The sequence below is a fragment of the Cylas formicarius genome, unplaced genomic scaffold (genome assembly GCF_029955315.1).
Source record: "Cylas formicarius isolate icCylForm1 unplaced genomic scaffold, icCylForm1.1 PGA_scaffold_1__22_contigs__length_36826433, whole genome shotgun sequence".
Taxonomy (NCBI): domain Eukaryota; kingdom Metazoa; phylum Arthropoda; class Insecta; order Coleoptera; family Brentidae; genus Cylas; species Cylas formicarius.
Window position 1 is genome coordinate 25354691 of NW_026844264.1, and position 16181 is coordinate 25370871.

Genomic DNA, 16181 nt, shown 5'->3' on the forward strand with positions numbered 1-16181 from the left:
ATTTTGTTAATCGGGCTAAGGAGAAGAACGCTGTTATTTCTTACCAATATCTCCTTAAAATGTGTGTGGAGTGTTGCCTATTCCAGCGCCTTCTGTCAAGAATGTAAAGCATTTCTATCAAATACACCACGTGACCGATGTTTTCTTTACCTGCGTGACAACATCCGATGCGACTCGTTTTTGAACCGCTGAATGGTTTGGACTGTGACAGCGAGTTTTATTTCTATACGTTCCACTCGTTTCAGTTTGAGTGTGGTTGTGCGATGGAGAGGTTGTAGCGGTTGTTTAGAGGATTGTTTATGTTGCTTAAAAAGCAGCGGCGCTGACACGATTTCGCGTACGGCGACCAGTGTTTTAATGTACATGGTCGGTGACTATGGGTTACATTAAGGGGCAGTTATTCGATATTTAGTGCTGAGTGTTGTGATCGTCGTCATGTCGCAGTGTAAAAAATTCGCTCCGAACATATTCCACAAGTCCAAATGTTCAAACTGCTTCAGGCAGAAGGAAGAGCACTCGGCCGAGGCACTGGAATGCAATCGGGTAAGTTACTAAGCCTAGATTTGCACTGTCGAATTGGATCTTTAAATCTTATTTATTACCTACAGTTCATGTGAATAATTCTTTTAAGGAAGTCTACTTAATCTGAAAATGATTGTTAAAATTGCACATGATTAATTTAGTATATCTAAATTTATGACTTACTGCCATTTTTTCAATAAAAAAAAATCGATAAATAAAGTTGCTTGAAAATCTGACGTTGAAGTACTTACTTTAATTGTAATTTTTATGGCATTGCAGAAGGTAACAAAATAGCAACTTTCCTGAACAAAGTTATAGCGTATTGTCAATTTAATGATACAGCTGACAGAAAAAATGTTTGAAGTGTCCCCGAAAATTTTTTCTTATAATAGCACAAGAGGTTAAATTATTGCGTTTTTTTTTCTAATCCATCAATATTTGAATACGTGAGAAAAAATTCCGGGACTTAATTTAACCTCCAGTGGTTTTCCGGAAGAAAATTTCGCACTTAATTGCGTTTGAAATTCAGTTTTTGACAATGTTTAATTTTTTCGTTTGACAAGTTATTTTACTTTTTAATTCAATTGCCATGGTATCATGATTGTATCATTTGTTTCGGTCCAGACAGTGGTTAAAATGACAGTTAAGCGTTTTTTTCTACTCCCACCTCTAAAATATTAAATGGTATTTGGCGTTTATCGATTCTGCGTGTTATGTCATGTATGTATTCATGCTATTTTGCAAGAATGTAACCAAAAACTGATTGTCAAAAAGTACGCATATCTTCAGTCACTCGAGCTACCTTCGATCAATCGATCAAATTTTTTTCAAATTGTACATCGTTATCTCAACAAATTTTCACTAAATTTGTATGCTCCTCGGCTTAGACAGAAGAACTGCCGATAAAATATACGCGTTGTCATAACAATTTGTCAAAAAAATCAATTTTTATTGATTAGAAAAGAGGTAGTGGTGTGAAATTTTCAGCTTAATCCTAGATGCCGCGAGTGGTGGGTGCATTTTCAAATCCATATATTAATATAGTGCTTTTCTTTTGAAAAGCTTTGAAGAAGTTATAAATTGTAACGGAAAAAAACTTATCGAATTGGCCTTTTAAAAACTATTTTTATTTGAGACTTCCATCGAGGCATCAAAAATTGGGGTTTTGGGGTTAGATAAAGCACGGGATATGCCACGATCCCTAGAAAACATATGTGCAGAATTCGCTGTGTGATACAAACGCTGAATAATTTAAAGCTACATGTTTTGAAGTTGATTTTTTTCCTTTTATGATGACACCCCGTTTTACACCATTGTCATAGCTTTGACCGCCGCCGAAAAATGGCTCCATCTCCCCCAGTGGACTCCATCCAAACGGAAATGGCACGGCACAGGCTCGATGTAGAAAAATTAGGGAAATGTTACAATTTTTTTCTCGATGTTTGATTTCTTTTTACCGTTACATTCTTACTGAAATTATTTACACATTATTATTTGGTGATCGAACAATATTTTCTTGAAAGATTTGTATAAAATTAAATTCATAATCTGCCTTCTTAAGAAATCCGCGAAATTGCTCATACAATGTATATATATATACGGTATATAGACGTCCCAACTTTGTAAAATAGTTATTTGTTCAACTAGTTGGGAAAAAACACGGATAACGAAAATAAAGAAAATCCATTTCCAGAACCGTTTCAGGGAAAAAGATGGCGTTCAGTGGTTGCCCCTCCCCTGGCGCCGTTGCTATCGGCCCTCAACGGCCGTTTTGCTAAATAACTTGTATTCGAAAATCGCCTCACAAATCTCAATGGATTTAGTGGTTCATCGTTACCGTTAGTTCCATTTTAATCGGGCATTTAAGATTGTAACGTTGCCGCGCCGTAAAACCTTGACACATATTTTTAGGTCTACGAGTAACCGGCTACCACAACATGTCGGGATTTGTTTTCGTGGTATAATTCTTCGTTCGCCAGGCAAAAATTTATTGATAACTTCGTCGGCACGATCAAGTTGTAGAACCCGGGCTCGACAATAGAAACAAATCGTGAATTTAATTGGTATTCTTCTGCACTAATCGTGGCGGTCAAAGGTCGACGATCGCAGGCTTGCCACCGGGTTACATCGTCAGCAAAATAATGCTCCAGAGTCATTCACGGTGGATGATACCCAAGTTTAGACGTTTCCGGATGACAATAAGTATAATAACTAGAATTGTCCTGAAGATGTTTAATATATATGGCAATTTCTTGCTAAACATAAATGGTAAACAAGAGCATATTTTGTCAAAAAATCTCGCCTTTTAAGATTTTCCGTCTTTTAAGATTTTAAGATTGTTTGTAAAACAAAATGGTGGTGTGTAAGGACAAGAGTTTTAATTAGTTGGCAATTGCAATTTTCTGAACATTGTAATATCCATTGCTTCCTACTTGATATAGAATGTTTGAATTCAGCTTTTATAACGTGTCAACAAAATGTGGAAATATTTAATCAGATGCCATTTAAAATGAAATTAAAGATGAATTTTATGTTAGGTATACAGTGTACAGGTATTCATGCATTTCATCAAATTCGACATTGGGATAGCGCAGACGGTAAGACATGCAGCAGGGCACCCCAAACCAAGATAAAATTCCGTTCAATGTCTTTGGTACTTCCGAAAATATTTTATTTTGTTTTTGTAAATTCAGAAAAAATATACAATTTTTTTTTAACTTCATCGTTGGTCGAAGTGAAATTAGTTATTAACATATCTCGGGAACGAGGGCTTTAAAATTTAATGGAGGAAATGCATTTCACTCCAGATGTACAGTTCTGTTAATAAAAAACAATACAAGTCTTATGATTAGTTTTTGTATTATTTAAGCAGTTTGAAACAGGCTTTTGCGATTATTTTTTTGCATTTGAAAATATTAAAAAAATTAAATTCCAAAAATTAATTTAATGATTAGCACGATACATATAACTAGTTAAATCTAAATATAGAAGAGAGAATAAATGAAAATGCCTAACGTTGCAACAAGTATTATTAAATATTTCCTTCTCTGGTAGCAGGGAGAAAAAAAATATACTCGCTGCTCCGTGTATTCGGCAAAGTTCGCTATTTTTGGGTTTGAAAATGATTTTTTCCAAAGAGGTAATATAAAATAGTGCAACACGTTTGAGAAACAGCATTTACCTAAGTCACGAGTGACCGAAAAAAAAACTATGTTTTTACGAAACTTCGTGAATACATTTTGTTGTAATATTAGTTATAAACTTATTTTTGAATAGCGTGCTCACGTTTGAACCTTCATTGCCGCACGTTGGGCCCCATGATTGCGGATTCCTCCTGATATAGGTATATCGGGAACTGCCAACCATACAAAAATTACTTCTGCTGACCTTTCAACCAACTTTGACTGCGGGTTCCCTCCAAAGCTCGCATGGCGAATGCCAAAAACAAAAAAGCCACCCAAAAAAACAACCAACCTGCTAACCTCATATCATGAAAATTCCTAATTTCAAATTTCAAAATTCAAAAGAGAGAGTGTTGTGGTATTAATTTTATACTTATTTTTGAAAAGCGCCATCTGTGTGCACTTTTAAACCTTAATTGCATTATTTGTGTGAGTTTTACGGTATAACGTCAGATAGAAAGCAACTATGGATTTTCGTGATATGAGGTTGGTTTTTTTTTTGGTGGATTTTTTGTTTTTGGCATTGTCCATGCGGGTTTTGGAGGGAATCCGCAATCAAAGATTGTTTAGATAAAGGTGCTGCGAAGTAATTTTTATATGATATAGGAGGAATCCGCAATCAATTGACAAATGTTAACCAATGGTTAAAATCTACGGAAATTATCCGATCGCTCCCAGAGCTGCCGCCAAAGTACCGAAAACCTCCGAATTGACTCGCCACAGTGTTTAACGCAATTGACGTCTTAAATTGACACTGCACACGTTTGATCATTGCACAATTGGGTATTTTAGCGAATGAAGTAAAAAAATCTTCTACGACATTTCAGTTTTCTCAACCCATTATCCACTTTACTTTTTTTTATGGGGCCTTGATGAACGACGGCGTCACATTAATTAAAAAAATTGTAGTTTCACGGGGCTACTGATCGTCTCGGCGTAAGGTGAGTCATGTACACGCATGCACATATTACGCGCCAGTGCCATACAAAAACCGAGACAAAAAGCTTGACCATATAAGACGAGGCGGACTGGTTTAAGGTTATCGTTCGTCAGCGACGTCGTCGTCGCTGTACTGCAGCTATATAAGTACGATCTTTTTTTTAATTTTCGTTTTGCATGTAGCTGACAGGAACCCGTTTTTTACCGATCCATTTTCCGTCATTTCGTGAACTGACCTTCATTGTCCTAATTCGACGGCAACCTTCGACGAAACTGAGGCCGAGGCATGTTCCGGCTACTTTCCGTCCTTCTAGGCCGTTTTCAAATTTGATTATTCCGGGAAATGACCCCTGACTCCCCAGCGAGAGTGTCATCCCACTACATAAATTAGCCCCCTACCTATTTATGCAATGTAGGAGATTATTAAAGAGAAACGCAAAAATAACAGTTTAGTAATTCAGTCGGAAATAAAGGAGAATAGGAAATAATTCTGATCCTGATTTGAAATACGTTGGAACCTCGGCTTTCACCATTCTAGCTCTGGGAGGACGAAGTTATTATTAATTATTGGCCTAATACCAATATTCGAGTTAGAATTTGCACATTGCCAATAGTCGTCACTCATTACACTGATTTTTGTCATTTCGGTGAACAGAATACATATCCACTGAGGTAATAGCCAGTCTTGATGCTCTCTGGTTCATTCTAGTCGTCTTCACCTTTGTTGTTTAATGATCGAACCCTTAGCGGCCGCTTCCTATTTAATCCAGCATCACCAAGTCAGCTAGAAATTCTCCGACTTGATATCACTTGAGACACGTACAATTAAATTGAAATCGTAGTTCTCAAATGAAGGCTGAACGATTTCTGTTGGCCAACTGAGTGGGATCCTTAAGGATCTTTCCTCGGCCAGATCTGCGACGGGAAGCAACATCTCCTGTTTCAGAATATCGCCGTATTGTACGGCTTACCGTACTCCGTATATTATTTAACCAGTAATTTTATGTTCAAAAAGATCTTTCTTTTGTGGTGACATAGTTCCGACCTTATGGAACGCAGACATTTTAGCACGAGGCCTTTTTGATACTGCTTAATACGGTTAGCAACATGTATTCAACTGGAAATACTTTATTGGTAAAATACATAATGGGCCGTGTTTATAGTTAATTTTTCAACACACGGTTAACGAATATTTGAAGCAATTGTTCTATATCAAACGGTGGGTTATTATTTATATATGGCATGGCAATATGACAGATATGTCATCTTAGAAAAATATAAAAAAAGGATAGCAAGTGATATATCGCGGCCAACTTAATATTTGACTACAGGAAACATTCCGTGGACATTATATTTTCATATATTAGACTGCATAAGCAGTTCTATGTTTATATTCCTCTCTGCCTTGGTCATAAACCATTAATTTCGGCAAAAAATCGAAAATAAAAACGTTTGGAATTTGCCCGAGAACACATTAGCAAAACCAAGGAGTTTTGGGAAAACGTTATCTTTAGTGGCGAAACAAAAATTAATCTCTTTGGGTCAGATGGTCGGAATAAAGTTTGGAGGAAACCATGGACCGACATTGGTATTTGAACATCCTAAAGAATACTTTAAACTAAATTGTTGAAAAACTTAACCTTGAGGGGCGTTATTTATTCCAACAGGATAACAATCCTAATGTCCATAATGTCCGCCAACTTCAGACACCACCACAATATCCGGATGTTAACCCCATAGAGCAACTGTGGAAAGAATTAAAGCGACTAGTGAAAAAAACATGAACTTACGAGTAAAGAAGACCTCAAAAATAGGATAAGAGAAGAGTGGAAGAACATATCTCGGGAAATTACAAGAAAGCTTATTTTAAGTCATCCAAAAAGACTGGCATTATTAAAGCAAATGGCAGTTGTACAAAATATTGGACTTTAAGAAACTTTTCAATTTATCATAAGAAATAATAGTGTACAGAGACTTATTTGACATATTGAAATATATTTCTCATTAAATGTAAGTGAAAGAAGAATTTTTCAAAGAAACTTCCGCCGGCTATTGTAATACTTTTTACAAAACTTGATCTTACTAACGCTTCGCCAATCATCGTGTTGACTTCTTCAGAGCAAAAAACCGACGCTGGAGGAATCCAGAAGTATGTAAAAAGTACTTTTTAGACCGATTATATGCATAGTGTCCGTAGTTTAAGGATATATTTTCTCTCCTCACCAAAATAAAAATTGCAGTGGTGTCCCATTTCCATTATTAATTTAAGAACGGTTTTGTTGGCAATACGGTGGCGCCAGATGATTCTTGGTGTTAAAACGAACGTGCCCGATGTTAAAAACCCCGCGGTTCTGGTTGGAACCGAAACAAATGCGATTTTATGAATGACTCGTGCCCGTCGCCTATTTGTGAGAGGTCTTTGGTTAATTCCGTATAACGACGTGGGTATTACTTTCCACGCGCAAAGAGAAGCGATTAATCTCGCGGTGCCGACATCGAGCGACAGTTTCGAATTTTAGATGCGCATAATAGAGAAAACGTTCATAGGCGCGATAAGGAGAGTCGTGTGCCCGTATCCGTACCTATAAAAAACCGTTTATTCACCTCGCCTGTGTTTGTCGCTATTCATGGGTACGTTGCCCCGCGATGGTTGTTCTACTCCCAAGTCCTAACAGAAAAAAATCAGTTAGGATAGACTGGGTTCGTCATTGGCACCCATTATTAAGTGGGGTTAATTTTGTCAGTGAGGCTAAATTTGCGAGTTTTCGGTAACAGGTTCTTGTTTAATAATATCTAATATTTTCGTATGTGGGGGTTATGTAAACTACATAAATATCATTTTGATGTTTTAAAAAATACAGCCTATAAAAAAAAGTGTCCATACACTAACGGTATATTATGTAACAACATTGATAAACGTGTTCTTTACTGTATATACTTTTTCTACGACCACTAGTTTTGTGTCGAATTTTTGCAATAATAGACGTGCCCAGAACTGACAATGCTAAAGTCCATCTAAATCATCCTATATCGAAAACATCCGAAGTGACTCGTGGTTAACGAGGCTGACCTGTTGTGTTGTCACATTTGCACGTTTTAGAATAGAGAGTAATAATGTATTGTTTTGTTAATAAATGAGAGCTTTCAATTTTTGTAAGTATTAATTAACCCAAATGCTATACGAGTTGTGTTCAAACGGTAAGGTGACTTTTGTAATTGGGCTGTCTAGGGCGATATTTTTTTCTGTTATGTTGGTACACATCTCCTTAACATTTGTTGACCGTTTCAGCCAGTCTGTACGTTTACTTTTTTTTGTGAAACAGAAGCTTTAGACGTGTTTTGTGTATGGTGATTTTCTGCTGTAAAAAAAATGGAATAAAGAATTTGCAAAAAAATTACGTAAAAATGGAATACAGTGCTGCAAAAAAATGTTTTATAAGTGTTACAACCTGTTGCGAGGTGGCGGAAGAGACGCCGATTACGAACTTCGCTCTGGACGCACCAGCACGTCAATAAATGATAAAAGCGTTGAAGAAGTGAAACAAATGGTGTTAAAAAATTGTTGAATCACTATTGGAGCAGTGCCATGCAATCTTATTCGATGTCTTGGGCCTGAAACGTGTAGCAGCAAAATTTGTTTCGAAACTGCTTAATTTTGAACAAAAGGACCGTCGAAGGAGCATCGCTGAACAGCTGGTAAATGACTTCAATGATGATCCTGATCGTGGCGTAGTACATCAATCATCAATCATCAAAGAGTATTACCTTCAAGTTATGCACCGTTTGCAATGCGAAGAAAAGGTCTGGAATTGTGGGAAAACAATTCATGGTTTTTGCATCACGATAATGCACCAGCTCACTCATCGTTGCTTGAGTCGAACTTTTTTACCAAAAACAAAACCACAATCATATTCACCGCATATGGCTCCCTCCTACTTTTTCCTGTTCGCAAAACTCAAGAAACCTATAAAAGAAAGAAGGTTTGCAATCACTCGTTATTTTCATTTAATGTCAACAATTAAATCGTTTTAGTACTTATTTAATAATTATTGGGAAGTAGCGTAGGGTAGGGTCTCAGGTAGGGTAAAAATAATACTATTGCAATCAAATTTGGCTTATATGTATTATCTTGAAATACATATATTTATTAAATATTGTTACACATAAATACATAAAACTAGCGAACAAAAGGATTTACTTGTAAAACTCTGTGTTTTACGGCATTCTACCATTTTAAATATACAAAAATCAACAAATACTTATAAACTAGAAATCCCTATTTTTGGATATATCGAAGAACATATTAAAAAACAAAAAATATATTGGGCATACATAACAACTATTTGGTAAATAATAATATGTATTTATATGTGTACCTATGTACATAATATAAAAAATACATATTACTACATATATTTAAATCTTTATTTTACAATTTTACCATACTTTATAATTGTTTTCTGCGGGTGTTATCTTGCAAAGATTTTCTTTTTAGACTAACGTGATATATTGCTTTTAAATTTCTGAGGTTCATACGAATTGTCGTTCTCAGCTTACAAAAATCTCTAACTAAACGAAATGGTAATTTAAGTAAATTTTGTGGTGAATTTAATGTGTTACTCAAGACAAAAAAAACTAATAACTCATTTTGTAAGTCTCTTTCGTAATCATTTTCAGTAAAATGAAATGAGCAGACACCGCTTTTATCTGGATTAAGGTTCGTTCCGAATAGTTCGGGATACTAGATATTTCCCTTTGGGAAAGCGATGAAAACTACGTTTTCGAGAACGTGCTTTTTCATCAAAATAGTTGTTATTGCACCCAAACATGCCGCATCTCGTTCCAGGCATACCTAACTATTTTTTGATGTAACTTATCCCACTGAAAAAGGTAAAAGAAATGTATTTCTTACCTTTACCTATATTATATTGTTATGTGTAATATTTTGAGCTTACCTCCTAACTAATAACACTGCTAATAAGCAGCGCGAACACAAAACTTTTAAGTCTTTGTTTAAGGTTAAAAATTCTGTTTTTCTCAGTTCTCGCCACTCAAGCACATACAATTTTAAAGCATTTGTTAAAACTTAAAAACACTCGTAGTTTTTTTTACAGAAATACAATTAACACAAACATAAGCGCACTACTCACTAGTTTAAATTATTTTAATTTTTCAAAGAACACAAAATACAACGGTTTAATACGCCTTCAAATGCATTGACATAATACACAAAAACCGTTAGAGGACTTCGCTTACGTCACAAGCGACCACGTGCGATCGATGATTTTGGCGAACGTATGTCTTATGGGATTGGGCAATCCTATTAGGTTCACGATTCTTGGGTACTTACCAACCGTCAAAGATTTCTTTTTTATTGTTTTTGAAGAAAATACTGTCTTACTATCAGTTTAAGGAATCGGATATTAAAGTTCGAAGGAGGACGAAACCGCTGAAAGGCCACCAAAAATAAAATACGTACTGGACATTACCAATCAAAAGATTACATATACAGGGGAGGTACTAGACATCAAAATATTATGAAATCACAAAATTTGATTGAATGCTTTTGCATTACAAAACTTGTTCTTGTATTATCTTTTCTAAAGAATCAGAAAGCTAGTTAAAAAAAACACAATTTTAGATGAAATTTGCGCCCCCTAGGAGCAACGTCCAAAGAAGTTTAAATTCGTAAATATCATGTCAAAAAACCTAAAATAAAATAAATAAAAAATGGGAAATTTAATAATTAACGAATAAAATAAATATTGTAGTGTCTAGTACCTATGAATTACCCTGTATATCTGATGTTTCGGTTCCCTTACGAGAGACTGTCAGAAATTCTAACTTAAGTCAGACTTGTTTCTCGGAAATTCTGACTTATTCCTCAATAATTTGCCCAGTTAAACTATATTTCATTTTTGGTGACCTTTCATCGCGCTCGGAAATGAAAAACCGGAAAGAAAATAATCGGAAGCGGGGTTACAGTGAAATAACAACGAAGTACAACACATGTCTTGCCGAGATAACTGAGCGGCCGCAGGGTCCCGGAGGGGCCCCCGCGAGTTCGTGTATTTTATTCAGCTTGCCTGAATGTGTGTGTGTGCGCCTCGGGCCGCTATCAAACGTAATTGTACAGTTAGGAATGTACACGATCCATCGACGTGCTTCTTTCGGAAGGGCAGCACCATGCATACGTATATACTGGCCGATAATACAAGCGGCGCGACATGCCTGCGAAGGTCGAGTTTGAAGAACTGGAAAAACATCTGTTGCACCTTATTTGCGACTATTCGTAAAAATATTCGGGAAAGTGAGTAGGGAAAAATAAACGGTTTCATTTTTCATGATATAATCCAAACGTATTAGGATTTGGGACATTTGTAATTGTCACCTGGGGTGTCAGACTCGACAGTATTTTCGAGGACAGCGGTGGAAATTAATGGGTTGAAAGTTGGGCAACTATTTGTTTATCAATTAAGGTGTGAAAAACAATTTACTTACTTGTTGCTGAAGCTCTAGTTTTTTCTAAAAAATGTTTTGTACAAAAGTTCATGATGAAAATGATTTGAGTGAATCGGGTAATAAACAAAATGTTATGGAAAGTTTGAGGTTTGTACTTACTACGCATTAGTGTCAAAATAATTTCTTAATGCAAACTTCATTGATCTTTCCCCTGCCCTTGATCGTTATCAGGATTTATTTTTAAATTCGTCAAAAACTATCAACTATCACGTCCGTCATTGGTGTTTCGATCGCATTATTGTCCGATGAGTTATTCTAAAAATGAACTCTAGCTTTATAAAGTAATTAAAAAAATAAAAATAAAATCGATGTTTCATAATTTTCCTTCTTTTTTTCTTTAATAATGTTACTAGAATAAGCCTTGAACTTTGATTTGGGCATGCGCCCGTGTTCCTAGGACCTAAGGATCGTTTCAGACAATTTAATTAGGCTAATGCGAAAAATATGGGGTATTTTTTCTTGAAATTGTGTTTATTACCCGATTCACTTAACGACAGCACATTTTGTAGGTATTTTTTTTGTATAAATTTCGAAAACACTATAGCTTTTGCTACAAGCAAAAAAAAAGGTTTTCTACAACCTAGTTGTTAATGAACAAATGGTTGCTCAGCTTTCAACATAAAACATTGGCTTACAATTCAACCCTACTATTGTCCTCAAATCTACTGGCGAGTCGGTACCGGCTGGCAGTTTCTATAAAAATTTCCTGAATTAATAATGTATTAATTAGTAATGATTAATAATGTATTCTTCAATAATTTATGTTTTATTTTTAAACGGAATGCACTGTATACTTAATTGCCCAAAAACAACTAGACTTTTGACTATAGCTAATGACATAAATTGCTTTCATTTGTTTATTGGTTGCTGTATAAAAAAAAGAAAGCGGACCTATTTCTACAGGCACAGATATATGTAAATCCAGCCGTAAGCCTTTTTTAAAATTGTGTTTAAAAACCTTTCAACGCACTTCGAAAAACGGATTTTAGATATATATGACAAAACATTTAAAATAATTATACCTAATTTCAGTGAGATATGGATAGCAACTAACCAAATTGGAAACAAACTTTGCTTTGTTTCTTTGTCTATACCTCGTGTTTTTTTAAGAGGGCGTTGTTTGGACCCCTGAGTGTAGAGCGTTTATTTCCGATGTGAGGGAGATTGTTGGAAAATCATGTTTGGTGACAACGAACTATAGTCGGCTCTGTCAACAGCGAGCGAATCCTAGAAATCATCGTAGAATCTGGAAAAGCTCTAATGAAATGCGACGAAGATGGTCCTTTTGAAGTCATTTGATGATTGATAAGAGAGGGATTAGCGTCGTAAATAAATAACAGAGATAAATTATGGTTAGTCTGCGATAGGTCTGAATGACCACCGTAGGCGGACTGGTTACTTAACAATTGGGTCATTTTCGTAAGTGACTGGCAGCAAGCAGCAAGTGAGGTTATGTGTTATATCAGTTAATTTCCTTTATTGGAATGATAAATTACAGACATTAAGAAATTCCGTGGCAGTGGAATATATCAAATATTTTAGAATTGCGACTGTCAAAAAATTAAGAGAAAGTACGAAAAAAATATATTTAAGGTTAGAGACTTAAGTTGAACCAGAACTCACTTGGGATCGGTTTAAAACAAGTTACAAATAAATTAAAGTCAGAATTTTTAATACACTCTAAAAATGCAATAATATAGAGAGATATAGAGTAGATGTGAAAACGATGCGATAGAAATATTTTAACATTAGTGGTCATAGTTTCCCTATGCCCATACCTATCTTTTCCATTTTTCTTATTCCTTATTATTATTATATTTATTATTATTGAATTATATTCTTCATAACACCTGAAGACCTATGAAGGTTTATGCTTTTCTTAAAAACGTTTGATTTTTTGGAGGCATTGAAATTACTTCACTACATAATACAAGTGTTATATTAATAGTATATTATGCAACAAGTGCGGTAAACGGCATTTGACTCACGAGTTTATTTGACGCGGCGGAGCGAGTGTTTAATAAATGAGTTAAAAAGTTGTCGTATAGCATCGAGAGCTCGATTCTTTCACTTGACATAGCGTTACTTATAATTAATTTTAACAACTCGCGTATGTAAACTTCAATTTGAAGATCGTCCCTACCGCGCCTTTAAACAGTCTACAATCTTCGAACCAGTCGCGGGAAAACTGTCCACTAATTGTCTTGCCCGGCTCCCCGGAACCGTGGCCTGGATTAAATAATCGACCTTATCACTTAAATCCAAATCAAGGTCGTCGTCAATTTTCTTAAATTGGGACCAAAACGGAAGCCGGTCTTCAATTGTCCCATCAAACTTTTCAAATTCTTAACTTAAACTTACGCTTACTTTGCTCTATAGCTGTGTTTTTACCGCTACATGAGTGGTTAGATCTCACCTCGTCAGCCAACGCGGGTGGCTTGAAAAACTCCTCACAGCGCACACACAAAACACAAAACTTATGTTCGTAAGTGTCATTACTTTCAGCTTCTGTCACCAAACCTTTTTCACTAGCGTCTTCTCCCAGCATCGTATTGTAAATTTCCTCATCCAGTTTTTTGAGACTTTCATGTTTTTGCTGGAGAATGTTCCAAGAAACCTGCACTAGCCGACGTTCCACTTCGGTTTTAGATAGCAAATCTGAAAGCTCATTTGCTACCTTCGTGAAAGAAGTGCGTAGTACTCTGCGATTTTTCTTTAGTTGTTCCATATTTAAATAACAATAACAAACTGTCTAAACATCAAGTTTATTTTCGCAAAGTTCACTGAGTATCGTTTCACTCATTAGTTAAAACAATCTTTCACTTTTCACGTGAACTTGTCTTCGAACAAAACTAAAACGGTAAGTCAGTGTCCTGTCACGGTCGCCACTAAAATACGTCGCGTCACCAAAACTACCCGTTTCAGCAACACGTCGATTCGTTGAAATAAAAGGCAGTATTTTTACACACAACCCTTTAATTCAGTAAACTCACCAAATTAGTAAAAAAAACCAGTAACGTAAAAAGTATGTACAGTAACAAAGATATATAATTAGTGATAAGTTATAAATTCAACAAGCAAAGCCTCGAATTCGTAAAAAAGAACCCGTCAGAAATTGGCTTGCGATGCCTACCGAATCCTTAACGATACTAAAGTCTTAAAATTCAGTTTTCTAAAAAGTAAAACATCTATTTAACTCAATACCACTTCAAAAGCCACTTAAACCATGCCCTAAGAGGAACCCTTGTCTTCGGTCATAAATTAATAGACAAGTGTTCGCCAGGCTGATCGTTACATCAGTAAAATCATAAACTTTGACTTTCGAATAGGATTGAGAAAAAACACGTGCATCTTAAACTGAAATTCCCCTTATTCTAAAAAATACCACAAAATTGTTCCCTATAAATATTTACTGGCTCTAACAGTGGGTAATTAGGTATTTTACAGAGGGAGTAAAAAAAAATTAGATAGTAGCTATATTCCCCAGTATAATGCTTATAATTATCATTTGGCTGATACATATAGTATATAGCGTAGTATATTTTTTGTCATGTTGTCTATTACAGCGTATACAAAAAATACTACTTATGTAGATTTGTATGGGGAAAACAAGGCGCGGGGGACGTGGCACCGACGCCCAATATTTATTCGACGAAACAATAAGTAATAATATTTGTGGGATTCGAAACGCGATTGTTGTTAAATAATTCATATTTCCCCGTATGCAAATGGCAAAGGAACGAGCGCGCGGTGCAAGACGGTTTCACAATCACAAAATTACCGTCTTGTCTCTTATTGCTGCTTTCGAAGTCTATAAATAAATACCATCCAGGGCGAGACCTGGGGATAGATGGAGGACGTGATGCGCTGCTCACTTCTTGCTGTTTATTTTCGGCCTGGACGTTTTTTTGGGGCCACTCTTTGGGCGAAGACGTTTCGATTTTGACGGCGGCTGAGTAAAAACTAAAATTTTGCAAAATGTGGCTGGGTTATACCGAGCTATTTTCGTTTACACTAAACAGTAATCAAAAGTGTAGGGATAGCATGTAATAGAACAGTAACATTTTAGTACCGCAACAGACATCTTATTAAAGTAGTAATTTCTTCAGTAGTCCTTCTTCTTCTTCTTCTTGTCCTTTAGTGCTTACTTTTTGACATTTTACCATCTTTATCTATAATCTGAGAAAATCAATCTATTCAAAATAAGTATGTCTATGGATGAAGCAGACAAGAATACAAATGGACAATAAAAATAAAGATATGGAAAAGTCATTCTTCAAAACAGGTGCTTTATTTAAAAATTATTGCTGAGAGTTTGGGAGTTTTTTTTATTGTACACAGTAACCAAAAAATACTTATACCAATAACTTATTGAAATGTAAAGTGGTCTTCTTTGTATCGTTAACACAAAATGGTAAATAAAAATTTTGTTTTAAAAGTTAAACTACATCACACTTAATAACTTATTGCAAATGACGCAGAAGTTTTAAAGTATGGAAGAATGGAATGGAATGAAAAAATATAAATATATTTCAATTGAAAAAACGGGCAGTAGTTTAACCAGCAACAGCTCATGATCTATTTTGTCAAATGCTTTATATGTATGCCGAGATCCATATAGACAGCATCTTCCTGAACAAGATACGAAGTTAGCGCCAAAATTTCCCGGCCTGACATAGCTGCAGCTCCAGTATGACGATAAAACTTTGTCTTCTTTTAAATATATATCTTAGTAGGCTGTGAAAAAAAAATGAAGTCTTGCATCAAATAGTTTTTCATTGACAGCATTTTGAACAAGACGTGTCCGAAAAAATGTCGCAAATAACGCAAATTGAGTATAGAGCAGTCATATAGTTTTTGACAAAAAAAGGTTTAGCACCTAAACTTAATTAAAGAAAGGCTGGATGGTGTGTACGGCCAAAGTTCTCCTTCGTGTTCTGTGGTGAAAGAATAGGCAAAACGTTTTCGAATGGGGCAGGAGTCCCTTGAAGATGATTCAAAAACTGGTCGACCAGT

At 35.5% G+C, this 16181-nt stretch overlaps 1 protein-coding gene across 1 annotated transcript in view; it reads left to right on the top strand.

Moving 5' to 3' along the window:
- Positions 1 to 170: 170 nt before the first annotated feature.
- LOC132696840 (protein outspread) overlaps positions 171 to 16181 on the top strand; it is a 97416-nt gene continuing 81405 nt past the window's right edge. Inside the window, exon 1 of the mRNA XM_060661901.1 lies at positions 171 to 543. Coding sequence (XP_060517884.1) covers positions 436 to 543 — 108 coding nt within the window. The 5' untranslated portion in view covers positions 171 to 435. The remainder of the gene's footprint in view (positions 544 to 16181) is intronic.